The sequence below is a fragment of the Sus scrofa genome, chromosome 15 (assembly GCF_000003025.6).
Source record: "Sus scrofa isolate TJ Tabasco breed Duroc chromosome 15, Sscrofa11.1, whole genome shotgun sequence".
Classification (NCBI taxonomy): Eukaryota; Metazoa; Chordata; class Mammalia; order Artiodactyla; family Suidae; genus Sus; species Sus scrofa.
The window spans coordinates 29903455-29918531 of NC_010457.5; the positions used below are offsets into that span (position 1 = coordinate 29903455).

The 15077-nt window shown below is 43.9% G+C and overlaps 1 protein-coding gene across 36 annotated transcripts in view; it reads left to right on the top strand.

Annotated features, from left to right (window-relative positions):
• CLASP1 (cytoplasmic linker associated protein 1) overlaps positions 1 to 15077 on the top strand; it is a 260115-nt gene that overhangs the window by 120842 nt on the left and 124196 nt on the right. For 2 of the 36 annotated variants that reach the window (XM_021075180.1, XM_021075181.1), the window contains exon 1: positions 926 to 2714. The exons of 31 other annotated variants lie outside the window; for them this stretch is intronic. In XM_021075180.1, coding sequence (XP_020930839.1) covers positions 2699 to 2714 — 16 coding nt within the window. In that variant the 5' untranslated portion in view covers positions 926 to 2698. Of the gene's footprint in view, positions 1 to 918; positions 2715 to 15077 lie in introns of those variants that run through there. 3 more of the 36 variants (XM_021075178.1, XM_021075179.1, XM_021075182.1) reach the window with 3 other exon arrangements.

A 15077-nucleotide genomic window follows, 5' to 3' on the forward strand; every position in this document is an offset into this window, starting at 1 on the left:
ACTTAACATTTTCAAGTTGATCCATGGTCAGCACCTCATCCCTTTTTATGGTGTTTTGTTCACCGTCTGATGAACATTAGGGTGGTTTCTGCCTTTCTGGTTTTTGTGAATAGTGCTGTTTTGAACACTCGTTTACAAGTTTTCGTTGAACATATGTTTTCAGTTCTTTTGAGGATATGGAGTGGCGTTGCTGGATGCTTTGGTAATTCTGTGTCTGAAGAATTAGCCCTCTCACTGAGGAGCTGTCAGGCTATTTCCCACAGTGCCCCACCCCCTGCTTTTATTTCTCCCTGCAATGTGTGAGGCTTCTCATTTCCCCACATCCTCTCCAACAAAACAGAACACAAAACAACTTTCTTTTTTAAAATTACAGTCATCCTAGTGGGTGTGAAGTGGTATGTCATTATTTTGATTTGCATTTTCCTCATGACTAATGATGATGAGTATATTTTCATGTGCTTGTTGGTCCTTTGTAGATCTTATTAGGGAAATCTCTATCCAAGTCCTTTGCCCATTTTAAAATTGGTTTGTCTTTGTTGTTGAGCTATCTAGTTTTTATATAAATACTAAATACAAGACTCTTATGAGATAAATGATTTCCAAATATTTTTTCCAATTCTGTGGGTTTTCTTTTCACTTGGCACCTAAAAGTTTTTAGTTTTGATGGTCTAATTTATCTATTTTTTCTTTTATTACTTGTGAACAATAATGCTCATTTGAGTAGGAAAAGCTTTGGATTTGAGCTAAGTCGAAAGAAACTATTAATGTAATAGTAATCTTTTTTTTTTTGGCATGTGGAAGCTCTCAGGCCAAGGAACTTGAGTGACAACAGCAGATCTTTAACCCACTGAGCCACCAGGGAATTCCCAAATAGCAATTATTCCTTAAAAAAAAAAAAAAAAAAAAAAAAAGCGGTTTTTATCCTGGGTTGTATTTCTTGACATGTTCAAAATTATGCTGTTCTTTTTTTATATGGCTGTACTTGGAGCGTACAGAAATTCCCAGGCCAGGGATCAAACTCACACTGCAGCAGCGACCCGAGCCACTGCAGTGACAATGCTGGATCCTATGCCACTATAGAACTCCAAAATTATGTTGGCATTAAGATGTGTAATTGGTTATATTTATATAAATCCCACAGTCTTAATTTTTTAGAAGTGTAAGAATTATAACTAAAACAGCGGTGAAAAAGCATCTGAGTAGCAATTGGAAATGAGTGTCCTGCTTACAATAGAGTACTTCATTTTTGTATGGTTCTTTTGTGTTGCTAAGTTACCTAAAGCCCTTTCAGTTTTGAATGGCAAGAATATGGGAGTTAAAAATATGTTGTCTTATAGATGTTTCTTTTTCATTTTTCCATCCCCATATAATTAACAAACCCCTTGAAGCAAAAATTACAGTTTTTCCTTTTATGGGCTTCAAAAAACAAATTATTTTCTGTGTACGTCTTTAAAATCATGCAGATGTGCTTATGCTCATGGGAGACTTGGATTTTCAGCTTGAAAGCGCCAGTAATTATAGACTAGTCATTGTCCCTTATCTGAAGCCACTTAATGATCTTTAATTGGATTTGATTGAAATGAGGCCCGTGGATATTTAATTCGGTTAAAAATGTGCATGCTTTTGAGTTTCTTGAGCAAAGCTAACATATTTTTGAGGAAAAAGAGTGAAAGTACCATGCTGGTTAAATCTATGAAAATGCCATGATAAATCTGTAGCTAAAGAACAAGTACTTATTTGCTGACAGAATTATAAACTACATAATAGGTAATCATAAAATTATTGACCCTTATCCGTGAACATATCTAGGGTATCATTTTGCGGCAAATTGAAGCCTGACTTACATTCTTTTACTAAAAATATTTATAATTTGAAAAATGTTAGCTATCATTTCTAAGTTGTTGGTGATGAGAAATACGAGTGTGAAAACAAATAGACCGATGATGACTTGTTAGGTAAGATCTGAACCGTTGCCCAGCGTGGCTAGGACAAAGCATTCCCTTAAAGGTGAATTGACTGTCTTGTCCTTATTAAGAAGCTAAGCTGTTATTATCTTGATCTTGAAAAAGAGTGACTGTGAATGAGTGGATCAGGTGCTCATAATGGGTTCCTCCTCCCCGCCCCTACTTGTTTATAAGGCTGCACATTACAGGGTTTGGGATTCTGGTTCAGTATCTTAGGAAAGTGTTTCCATAGTCACAGCTACAGGGATATGTTACAAGCCTGGCAAGCGTGCTGTCTGTGCTAAGGAGACCACCACCTAAAATAGCTCGGAAGAGACTGTTTCTGATACCAGCTTAAGTAGTTTAAGCTGCAGCTGACAGCCTGCTTTATCATCTATGTGGAAATAAGAGAGTAACTTCTTGACTTTATTCTCGTTTAAAGTTTATAGTAAGAACGTTCTCTGGTTTTTTTGGGTGGAAAACCAGGTAGTTGGCTAAAAAAAACCTTAATACCGGTTTTAAAGAAGGCTCTCTGACATGAGTAACGTCAGATGGAGAAGGCCCCCTGCTTCCACACACACAGATCACTGTTGTATATGGTCTGGGCTTTTATTTTGGAGCAGGGTGCAGTTGTCGTGGTGCTTGGAGAGCCCTGAAGAAGTCGTGTGGGTGGAGAGTTGGCTGATGCTAAGTTGCTGTGAGCAGGTAGAGCTTTCAGAGCAGTGGTTTTATTTGTACGGAGATCCCTGACAGTCATGACCGCTGGGAAAGGTAGGCTATTCTAATACATCCTGAAAAATGTTTGTAATTATTGCTACTTAATGAGGAAATGACATATTTAAGGTGTTTTCTAATTGCCTTGGTAACTAGAAATTGTGGATGAAACACTGGAAAATAATTATTGTGAATATTCGTATTTAGACAGGGGAAGGTTGTGAAACCTACGGCTATATTAACATTAATGCTGACCTTTAAGGACCAGGAGAAAGGAGGCAGGCACAGTAAGATCAGGTTAGGTGTGTTTTCTTCAGCTTCTATTTCATGTACTTTTAAATTCTTTTCTGCTCTCTTATATTCACAGTATATGGGTCACGAAAACAAATTATTTCGCAATTATAAGACATTTGTTAACTTAGGCTGTCTTAAAAGGAATCTACCAGCTAGAAATGTCTAAGATTTCCCAACGGTGGTTAGAGAAAAAAACCCACATAAATCATGGTAGTTCAGTGATCTGTTTCTGTCTTGAGAATCATTGTATGGTGTTTTCCTTCCTTTTTGGCAACATTTGCATTTTTAAAAATGCAAACATGGAAATGAAAAACTGCAGAAGTATTGTTTACCAGAAGTTTTATGGATTAACCTTCTGTCTTTCCACGGAGGTTCTGCCCAGGTTTTGGAGGCATGGAGAGGATGCGGGGGCTCTGTGTGAGCAGCGTTTGTGTTGGAAGGAAGTGCGGTGGATGTGGTGTGAGCCACTTGTGTCCCTTTCTTGCTCTCCTAGGGGATGGTCCTCCTGGCAGGCTTTTAATTTGTTGTCTCTGAAGGCTGTTTCCAACCCTTCAGCTGAAACAGGTATTATACAGAATAAATTGTGCCCAGTAACAAGTGTTCATTTGTCTCCCTTCCGGGATTGGCACATGTTCAGCTTGTTTGCTCTGTTTTGTCCTAGATTGTTAAGGGGTGTGTGGGTGGGTGTCTTTTTCTCTGTCTTCTTAAACTTAGTTTGATTGAGACTGCTGAAAATGGTTGTACTGGCAGACACTGGATTTTGCTTGTTAATTGTATTATAAAATTGAGAATTTAAAGTGTGTCGTAATGGCGTTCATTTCGATTTCATCCCTCATTACAGTATTCTGTCTTCAGGTTAAGTTGCTGTAGGAAATCAATACCTGGGCAAGAGAGCTAAATAATTCATGTTCTGAGGTGACCTCTCTTAGAACCCTTCATTTGAGGATTTGAGAATGTGTTACTTATAATAGCATTTGTCTAACGTTGTTGTATTTTGGGGTTTTAAAAAAAACAACAGGGAAAAATAATCATGGGGTTGACTGATTTGTGTTAAAGACCATGGAGAAAGCCTTGTGGGTCTGATTTTAAAATAAAGACTGTTCTCTCACTTGATAATTCCTTTCAGATTACCTACCTCCTTACTCACTTACCTGAAATGCAGGCTTTACAATCATTGTAACTTTTACCCCAGGGAGCTGCAAGTATTGTAGAAAACTAGGATTAAAAAGTGTTTCTCGTGGCAGTGGTATATTTGAATCTTCCTCTGCCAACTCCTGGATAATAGGGACCCATAGCAATCTACAAATTGTAACGCCGACCATTTTCTTTCTTTCTTTCTTTTTTTTTTTTTTTTTTTTTGTCTTTTTGCCTTTTCTTGAGCCGCTCCCGTGGCATATGGAGGTTCCCAGGCTAGGGGTCTTACTGGAGCTGTAGCTGCCAGCCTATGTCAGAGCCACACCAATGCGGGATCTGAGCCATGACTGCGACCTACTCCACAGCTCACGGCAACGCCGGATCCTTAACCCACTGAGCAAGGCCAGGGATGGAACCCGCAACCTCATGGTTCCTAGTCGGATTCGTTAACCACTGCGCCATGACGGGAACTCCCAAATGCCAACCATTTTCTACTCCAGTTCTATGTAGGTATTGTAGTATTTCAGAGCTCTTCCCAAATGTCCTCTGTTTCATGATTATCACAGCAGCCCTGTGGGGAGTAGGCAGGGAGGTTTCAGTCCTTTAATCGGGCTGGTGGCCCGGGCTTTGCCATCTTAGGCCAGTCCTCCTCCTAGCGAGCTGGGTCACCCAAGCTCAGTGCAGCCTCCCTCCTGCTGCAATAAAACCTTGGCTTTGTTTGTTTCTTTGATCCTGAAATTGTGCCATTTTTAGGAGATGGCTTAGGGAATAATTAAAGCATTCAAAAAGATATTATTAATACAGGCATCAGCCTGCTTTAGACACTTTGAAAATGTGACATCCTTAATCAGCTGTTTGCCCAGTGATGGGCACGTGGGGGCGGAGGAGAGGGATTCTGGGCTTGGAAATCATGACACAAACATGATGAATTTGCTTTTGAAAGCAGCTTGGTATTCCTGGAGGGGAAAGTGCAGGGGAGATGGCCGGGGCCCTGCATGCCGTGCTAAGAAGCAGAGATTTTCATTGTAGGCCATTTATTCCTCCAAGTTAAATTTTGAAAAATTGGGTGGAGAGACTGATGCAGGGTGACCAGCTTTAATTTTACCAAATGTAACAACAGCAACCAAAATATATTTTATATTAATATATAAATATTAATATTATTAATATTAGAACTAGTAAAAAATTAGTCCTTAGTAAAAAATTAGTCCCTAGATATTAGGACTGGTAAAAAATTTTTTTTAAAGATGTAATTCAGAATAAATGCTATTCTTTTTTTTTTTTTTTTTGTCTTTTTTGCTTTTTCTAGGGCTGCTCCCGCGGTATATGGAGGTTCCCAGGCTAGGGGTCTAATTAGAGCTGTGGCCGCCGGCCTACGCCAGAGCCACAGCAATGCGGGATCCAGCTGAGTCTGCAACCTACACCACAGCTCATGGCAATGCTGGATCCTTAACCCACTGAGCAAGGCCAGGGATCGAACCCGCAATCTCATGGTTCCTAGTTGGATTCGTTAACCACTGCGCTACGATGGGAACTCCTAAATGCTATTCTTTTAAATGAAATAGATTTAGCTCTATGAGGATTTACATTCTTTTCCTTAAAGTTTAGTATAAATCATCCAAAAAGTGGCACCAATCCATTAAGTGGGTTTTTGGTCCTGGTGACTGGAGTCATAAGTGGATGAGCGAATTTGGGGCAGGAGTGAGTAAGCATGTGGCCCTCACAGTCCCTCAGCCTGAGTGTGAGTCTGTCTGCATGGACAGTGTGTGACCTGCGCAGACCACTTGTCTGTCAGCCTTGATTTCCTCACGGACACGTTGGGGAGATGAATAATTCCTGTGTCATTGTCAGGAGTGAACGAGATGCTGGGGGGATAGCTTGGCTTCAGGCCTGGCCCGTAGTGTTGTCCAGTGTGATATAGGGACCCAATCTAATGGGAGGGGAAAGTTGGATTTAGGTTAAAATATTGTTGATGTTTTTGTTTGGATAAGGAAAGCTCTCAAGAGAAATAAAATGCAGAATCAGATGAATTATAAGGTCTCATAGAAAGTACTGCCACCTGTGCAGACCTTGGTTTCTGATACCACTGGGCTCTGTGGGGATGGCCGATGCAAGGGCTGGAGCAGGGACCACACCCAGAGAGCCTGTTGCCTCTTATAGCCCAGGAAGTTAAGACATGCTCCGACAAAGGGAAACAAATCCAAACCATCATGGAGGTAGATCAGTGGTCACCAGAGGCTGCCAAAGACTCCAATGACCAGAGCTTGAGCCAGTTGAGTGATAAAGTAGCGCTGGATTGTAACCCAGAGTATAGATGTTCCTGGGTCTGTGCTAAGACAGGTGAATGACTGACTAAATACATAAACAGGGGAAAGAGGCAGATCCCCATACAGAGTGAGTCTAAATCATTCACATGGCTGCCATCCCCCCTCACCACACCTCCAAGGGCGTGACACCCAGCTCTGCATGCTTCGCGGTGTGGGGAAAGGGGGAAGGGTCACTCTATGGTGCAGACATCTGACAGATGCTGCCTCAGCCAGGTCAGCGAGGTCAACAGTGGTGGGCTTGTAGACAGCCTGCATGCTGACGATGCGATGAGAATGGCGTTTTATCTCCGTGGTTGTCCTCCAGAACCGTAAGTTCTGTCTCAACAGGACAGAAACCACAGGCAAACCCATATGGAAGGATTTTCTGTCAGCTCCCCAACCAGTGCTGCTTGAAACTGTTAAGATCATCCAGAACCAGCAGAGTCTGAGAAACTGTCACAGCCTGGAGGGGCTGAGGGAGCCACGATGGTTAAGGGTGATGGATATCCTGAGTGGAGTCCTGGAACAGATGGAGGACAGTGGGAAGAATGGGGGCTCTGGGTCAGGTCTGGACTTCAGTTAATAGTAATGAGCAATATTGGCCCGTTAATGGTAGCCGTACTAATGTGTGATGTTAGTAAGAGGGAGCTGGGTGTGGAGCATGCAGGGACTCTGTACTAGCCTCACAGCTCTTCTGTAACTCCAACACGATTCCAAACTAAAAACTTTATTAAAAAAAAAACCCGAACTGCATAGCAGTAAGGGCTTTCATTTTCTTTTGTTAACATTTGAAATACTTAACTATGTACAGACATCAGTTGATTTTATTCTTTTGAAAAAGGCCACAGAATTTATCTGGGTGGTGGGATTATGTGTTTTTATTGTTCAATGTTCTGTGTATTTGAAACATCTATTATCAAAAAAAAAAAAAAAAAAAAAAAAAGAGGAGTTCCCGTTGTGGTGCAGTGGAAATGAATCTGATTAGTATCCAAGAAGATGCGTTTTTGATCCCTAGCCTCGCTCAGTGGGTGGGGGATCTGGCGTTTTTTTGTTTTGTTTTGTTTTGTTTTTTTAGGGGCACACCCATGGCACATAGAAGGTTCCAGGTTAGAGGTGGTATTGGAGCTGCAACTGCTGGCCTATACCACAGCCACAGCAACTCAGGATCTGAGCCTTGTCTGGAACCTACACCACAGCTCAGAGCAATGCCGGATCCTTAACCCACTGATGAAACCCTCGTTCTCATGGATACTAATTGGGTTCATTACTGTTGAGCCACAACGGGAAATGGTGCAGTCACTTTTAATGTGAGGAATCTTTCTTGTAGGGAACCTTTTCCAGATTTGGCTCTGGACTTTTCCAGCTGACTGGCTTTTGTTCCTGGGTAGTGGTTGTCAAGAAGAATTGGGTCAGGGTTGGTACAGTGATAATTCAAATGACATTCCCAGACGAATGCAAGGTGCAGATCTGATGTTTGTGAGACTTGGGTTCTGACATTAATTAAATATAATACTGTTAGGGTGAGTTCAAAGATAAAATAAGTAGTGTAGTCAAAAGGAGAAAAGAATAGTAGATCAATGAAAGGAGATACTGTGATTTTTGTTAATACGACATTCAGAGATTATCTAAGGTGTTGAAATAAATATTCCTTGCTGATTCCTAGAAGTTTACTTTCAGTTTTCAGTCATTGCTGTGCAAACTTTGTTCACACATTTAAAGTTGTTTGAAACTCCCCCCTTGCCCGTGCAGTAGTAAAAATGCAAATCCAGGTAGGTTTGGTTCAAATAAATGTCTTCACTGAATTTCTTTCTTTCTTTCTTTTTTTTTTTTTTTTTATGTCTTTTGTCTTTTTAGGGCCACCCCTGGGCATATGGAGGTTCCCAGGCTAGGTGTCGAATCGGAAGTATAGCTGCTGGCCTATGCCACAGCCACAGCAACGTGAGATCCGAGCCATGTCTGTGACGTACACCACAGCTCAGGGCAATGCCAGATCCTTAACCCACTGAGCGAGGCCGGGGATGGAACCCGCAACCCCATTGTTCCTAGTCGGATTCATTTCCGCTGCACTACGATGGGAACTCCTTCACTGTATTTCTTGAGTACTTTTGTGGGGCATAAGTACTGGTTGAAGTGCCCCAAAGTACCTTAATACCATGGAGACATTTGCATTGTTATAATTTCTGGAGCTGTTCAGCATGTCTGTGAGCCCGTGCCGTCCTCGTGTCAGTCTGTATAGCTGCCTGGGTTGCTTTTTGGCCCCAAGGGCTTCACACACATCGTTCCCACTGGAGTACACTTTCCTCTTCACCTGCTCGATGTCTGCTGATATTTCAGCTCCACTTTCACTGTGCAGAGGCTTCCTCAGGAGTCCCTTCCCTGGACCTCAGAATTCTCTGGAATTGTTCTTTCCGAAGGCCCCCCTCGCTGATGGCTCTTAGCTCTGAGATAGAAAATGCTCTGTTCTCTGAGCTGTCAGCATCCAGTGCAGGGCCTGGCCCAGGTGGGCACTTGGAGGGCATTCCGAATACCCAGGGAACAGGTAGGCAAGTGGTCCTCTTTCTGCAGACGAGGAGCAGGCTCAGAGAGGTCAAGTATCATATCTAAACTAAGAACGAGGGCAGGGTTTGGGAGTCTGGAGAGCCCTTTGACATCTGTGTGCTTTTCGCCACTGTCTGTGCCGCCTCTGAAGGTTGGAGTCCGATGGGGAAGATTGGAAGTCCTGTTATGTCATCTTCTCGGTGTAACCTCACCCTGACTGCTGCAGCCTCCATGCTGAGGATGCTCAGACCTTTAATTCAGCGTGGCTCTGAGGTTGGAGGCTTTCCCGGTCCCCTCCTCCCTGATGGACATGCACCCAGAGGCTGCTCTTAGGTCCTCGGAGCCGGGGCTGAGCCCCCCTGTTACCCACCCATGCATTGATTGCTGGACCGCTGGGCACAGCATTCTGTCTGGCACTGGTGCCCAGACATTGGAGACAGATCGACTCGCTATGGTTTGAAATTGAGGGGTGATTGAGCAAGGCAGGGAAAATTGTAAATAGTTAGGAGGAGTTTCATGGGGTTCTTAGAACTGGGGTCCAGGCTGCGTAAGTATATACGTTGTATTTCTATAAAAATAAAATTGGGAAAAAACAACTGAAAGGCTGTCTTTTTCCATCTTAAAATTCACTTTTGGCAACTTTAGTTTACTTGGATTTCTTTGCATAGAAAGGAAAGGGTCTGAGAGGGCCCCTGAGTGCAGCTGTCTGCAGCTGGGCACGGAGGAAGAGGTGGTCGTCCAAGTTAGGTGACAGTCTTTGACCACCGAGAATGACCCAGCTGTTCTTGCTTCCAGTGAACTAGCTCTTTGCTCATGCATTAGAACTTCAGAGAGAATTTTTTCTCTTCTTGCCATGCTTTTTTCATTCCTTTCCTCCATTTCTCTTCCCTCTTCCCCACCAATTTCTTTTGTATCTTTCCTTTTTTCCATTCTGCTGCCTTCGAGAAGCCTATTATCTACTGGCTGTCTCTGGGGTCAGAGCACATTTTTTGAGCTGATCTGAGGGCCTGTGATGAGGTCCAAGTGCCCTTCTGGTGTGCTCACACATGCCCTGCATGACTAGCTTTCTTTCTCTTTTTTGGGGGGGGGGGATTATTTGTATTTATTCTCTTTCATTTCCTCAGTAAAGGCTGGCTTTCTACAGGCATTTGGAGGGGAGTGAGGCTCTCGGAGCAAACTGGGTGTGGCAGTTCTCACATACTGGCCTTCTGTGGCACAAATTGGGCAGTGTGGTTGCTCTGGGGGTTGGCTCTGGAGATGGGGAGTGCTGGGGGAAGCCCAAGTGACAGCAGGACTCAGTGGCTGCCAAGGTGATGGCGAACCTGTTTGTAGGGCTGAAAGATATGTATGTGATCAGCGTGAAAGGATAGTTATCAAGCAAGTAATTTCAGTAATGTGCTTGAAGTTTACCTGACAGTGTCCTGTACCTTGTAGTATGCCTTATGCCTGTACTTACCTGTACTTTTTCCCCTTAAATGCACTTGCTCATAGGCTCCCATGGTGTTCCTCTCTCCTTGAGCTTTTCTTCGCCTGCTTCTTGTTTTTAGCCTGCAGCTCTGTGGCCTTGACACATGGCCTTGCACCAATCAGTCTGTCTGAGACACTCTCACCTGGCAGGGACTCAATCTAGATAATTCTCTAGACAAATAATACTGACAAACCTGAGTGCCATTAGCAACTAATGGACCCAAATGTGATTAAAAGAATTTTAGAAAGGTAACTAATTTGAAATTCTGAAACAAGTTATTCTTGGTTTATATTACTATTTGCTTAATAATTATGTAGATAATTATAGCATTGTGAACCTCAAGTAGCTATGGGAATAAGTTTAAGTAAAGACAACAAGGCCTTAGCAGTCGTCAATTTGTTTTAAACATGTGTGTATTACAGTTATCCAAAGCCCTTTTCTTACTGAAACCATAGAGAAACCATCCACTTAATGAGATTTGACTTTTCAGATTTATAAGCCTGGAATTACTCAGACTGAAATGAAAACGCACTAGAGAAACAAGACATAGTAATAGTTGGAGAAAATGAAATTGACCCAAACTCTTGATACGTTTTCTTAGAGATATCTACTAGTAAAGATCTCCAAATTCTTGAAATAAGACTGGGATTTTCTTTTTCCTTTCTGCTTTTTAGGGTTGCACCCATGGCATATGGAGGTCCCAGGCTGGGGCTTAAATCAGAGCTGCAGCTGCCTGCCTACGCCACAGCCATGGCAACTCCAGGTCCGAGCCTTATCTGTGACCTACACCGCAGCTCATGGCAATGCCAGATCTTTAACCCACTGAGCTAGGCCAGGGATCGAACCTGCATCTTCATGGATACTAGTTGGGTTCATTACCACTGAGCCACAAGGGAGCTCACAAGACTGGAATTTTTAGTTCACTACACTGCTTAATTCTTTCTTAGACTCTCTTCCTGAGCCATCCTGAGTGTGGCTGATCTGTGAGTCATGGGATTTAGTGTAATTCCGTGATAATCCCTTTGATAATCTTGTTTCCTAGGAAAGAAGCCTGAAAGTAGCTGAAAATTCATGGCAGGGAGAATACAAGCCACTAGTGTCTGGATTTAAACTAACTTTCTCCTTAACTCTGTGCAGGGGCTGATGCAGGATGGATAGCAAGTTGAAGGTTCATTTCTTTGGGGAAAACATAGTATTAGCAGGTGGGTTTAAGTTGTGCCTCCAGATTGCTCAAGAGATGCTGACTTTAGTAACTTAAACCGCTGAATGTGACTTGGGGACTTTTCCTTCAGTCTTCTGCTCCTTCGTGCCCAAGATGAGGACAGTCCAGGGACAGTGGGGTTCCAGGACCCGTCTGTTGCAGATGGCAGCTGGCTTGTTAGTTCTCTGTCCCCATCAGCAGTCCTTGTCCCCTCCATTGTCCAGGAGGGGCCTCTGGGATCTGTTCTTCCCCAGTGTGGGCACTGGGTGGGCAGGTGGATACAATCCTGAGTCACATCAGCTGGTGAGCACATGGGACCTTCTCCGTCCCCATTAAGGTAAGTCCTCTGGCATCATATGCAAGTGGTACAGTGACAGAGTGAGTCAGGTTGGAGGGTGGATACGAGGATACGCGATCCTTTCTCAGTTAATATATGACCCTGTTCTGTGGGGCCCGCTTCTGTACTCCTTTGGCACATGCTCTGCGTGCCTTCAGCCAAGCATCACTCTGAGTCAGAACTGCTGTGGGGTGTACGGCTGGTTCCCACGCCAGATGGCTTGGGAGCCACGCCTTGACTGTCCCGAGTCCCAGCTCCCAGAGAGTGCCTGGCCCTGAGGATGCTTGCTTTGGAAATGCTGAGATGAAAAGGGAACGTACCCATGAATTCAGAGGAGTCTCCTCTCCTGCAGCCCTGGGTGCAGGGTTGGGTGGGGGCTTTGGCTCGTGGGCACCCACCCAGTTTCACTTTGGAAGTAACACAGGGATACTTTAAGACCAAATCACCTCTCAGGTGACCCTGTGCCCTGGACTTGAACTTGAAGTTACAGGGGGTCCAGGAGGGTTTAGGGAGAATTTAGGAAGTTGATGCCATTTGGTGGAAGCATATTCCTAGTTTAGCTTTTTTTCCTTTACCTGTTAAATGACGAATTTCTTTCCTCTGACCCTGAGGACATTGTCGGTGAGCCCACCCCAAGGCTTCTGGATGAGGGGCAGGTGGATCCTTTAATTTTGGAACCAGCTCTAGGGAAGGGATTTGAGGCCTTCTTTGGTTTCTCAAAAAGTCCAGACATTTCTTTTTGCTGTGTAACCTGAATTCATTATGCCTTTTATAAGTGCATTAAAAACATTCTGTTCCTAATTCTTCAGCTCCATCCACATATTTTGAAAGGATACGCTTTTTGTACCTAGAGCATCACATAGTGACAGAGTGTGATGACTGCCGTTTGTAGAGAACCTCTAGTTTTCTTATCTTCGTGCCTGTTCTGTCTCATCTGTGTGGCATCCCCTGAATGCAGCATAGAGTTTGTCTTGGTTGGTTGTGAGTGTACACGCTGCATCCCTGGTATACTTGTAAGAAGAGGGTTAATTGGCTTGTGTAACTCAGGTCTTGTTTACCTCCAGGGATGCAGCCCTAGCCTCTTCCCGGCCTCAGCCCCACCCCCACTCCCCACCCCGGCTCTGCCTTATGAGATAGGTTCTAGAATGGATGATGGCTGTGGGTGAGGCAGAGCCTCTGGGCTTTGGCTAGCCTGGCTCCTGCCCATCCCTGAAGCAGGGTATGGCCCCTGGGGGGATGGCAGTCCCCCTAGATCAGCCATCGCTGGCAGGAGAGGAGTGGGCTTGCTTTTGGCTGTTCCCCCATTCCTGGGCAGTATTCCCCTTTTTTCATAGATAAGGAAGCAGTAGCTTATTTCCATTTTCTTTTTCTATCTATCTATCTATCTATCTATCTATCTATCTATCTATCTATCTATTTATTTTTTGGCTTTTGTCTTTTGAGGGTCACACCCACGGCACATGGAAGTTCCTGGGCTAGGGGTTTAATCCGAGCTGTTGCTGCCGACCTACTCCAGAGCCACAGCAACGCCAGATCTGAGCCTCTTCTGCGACCTACACCACTGCTCACAGCAATGCTGGATCCTTAACCTACTGAGCGAGGCCAGGGATCGAACCTGCAACCTCATGGTTCCTAGTCAGATTCATTTCCCCTGTGCCATGGTGGGAACTTCCATTTTCTTTTTAAACCTCGAGGTTGGTCCTGATGAAAGTGCAGGCCAGTGACTAATGGGACAGGCTCAATGCCCAGTGTCTGCTGAGCCTTTCCTCACCCACAAGGTCACCTCAGGCCTGTCTGTTGTCAGCCATACCTGCATCCCCTGAGCCTGCTCGCTGCTACCTGCTCATCCACTGTAGAGCAGCGGGATGTTCTCCATCCAAGACCCAGAGGAAGAGCCCTAATCCATACTTGGGGAAGGCCTTTGTCACTTCTCCCCAATGGGCAGGAGGGGCTCTCAGGGGCAACATTCCTGGAGGGTTGCCCTAGGACCTCACATTTTTCGTCTCCCTCTTCAGTTACTGACAGTATTTTCCTTGACTGTCTCTTTCCCTCTCTACCCTGCTCCCCCCTCACAAACCCCACCCTGTTTCTCGCTCTTTTAGCTTCCTTTGTAAAGGATGAATAAAACTGACATGGATTTCCACTTGTCATCCTGCTTTGCTCCCATTCTTTCCTCTGGCTTTATCTGCTCTGAGGGTGTCTGGTTGGGATGTCTCAGCATCAGCTCAGCTTGCATGGAAAGTGGGCTGGGGAATCTAACCCAGTCCTCTGCCTCGACCTGAGCGGCTGAAGTCAGATTCTTAACCCACTGCACCTCTGTGAGAACTGCAAGATTTTCCATCTTTAAAGTAGAATGATGACACTACTTCCCTCCTAGGGTTGTCAGGGGATTTAATGAGAACACGTGAGCCCCAAACACAGGCTGGGCATGCAGTTACATACATACGTAGATATACATTAACTGTTATTACTTTTTTTAAAAATTTATTTTTTAATTGAAGCATAGTTGGCTTACAATGTTGTGTTCTGCTGTATAGCAAAGTGACTCACACACACATATATATCTACCCTTTTATATATTTTTTGTACTGTGATTTATCCCAGGATATTGAATATAGCTGTCTGTGCTATACATTAGGACTTTGTTGCTTATCTATTCTGTCTATAATAGTGTGCATCTGCTAGCCCCTAACTCCCAGTCCAACCCTTTTCCCCCTTGGCAGCCACAAATCTATTGTCTGTGCATGTGAATCTCTAAAAGATATATTTATTTGTGCCATAGTTTAGATTCCACGTATTAGTGACGTTATATGGTATTTGTCTTTTTGTGTCTAACTTCACTTAGTATGATAATCTCTGGGTCTGTGTTGCTACAAATGGCATTATTCCATTCTTTTTATGGAAGAGTAATATTCCATTGTATGTGTGTACCACATCTTCTTTATCCATTCCTCTGTCGATGGACATTTGGGTTATTTCCTTGTCTTGCTATTGTGACTAGTGCTGCAGTGAATACTGAGGTGCATGTATCTTTTGGGATTGTAGTGTTGTCCAGATATATGACCAGGAGTGGAATCGTTGGATCATATGGTAGCTCTATTTTTAGTTTTCTGAGGAACCGCCATATTGTTTTCCATAGTGG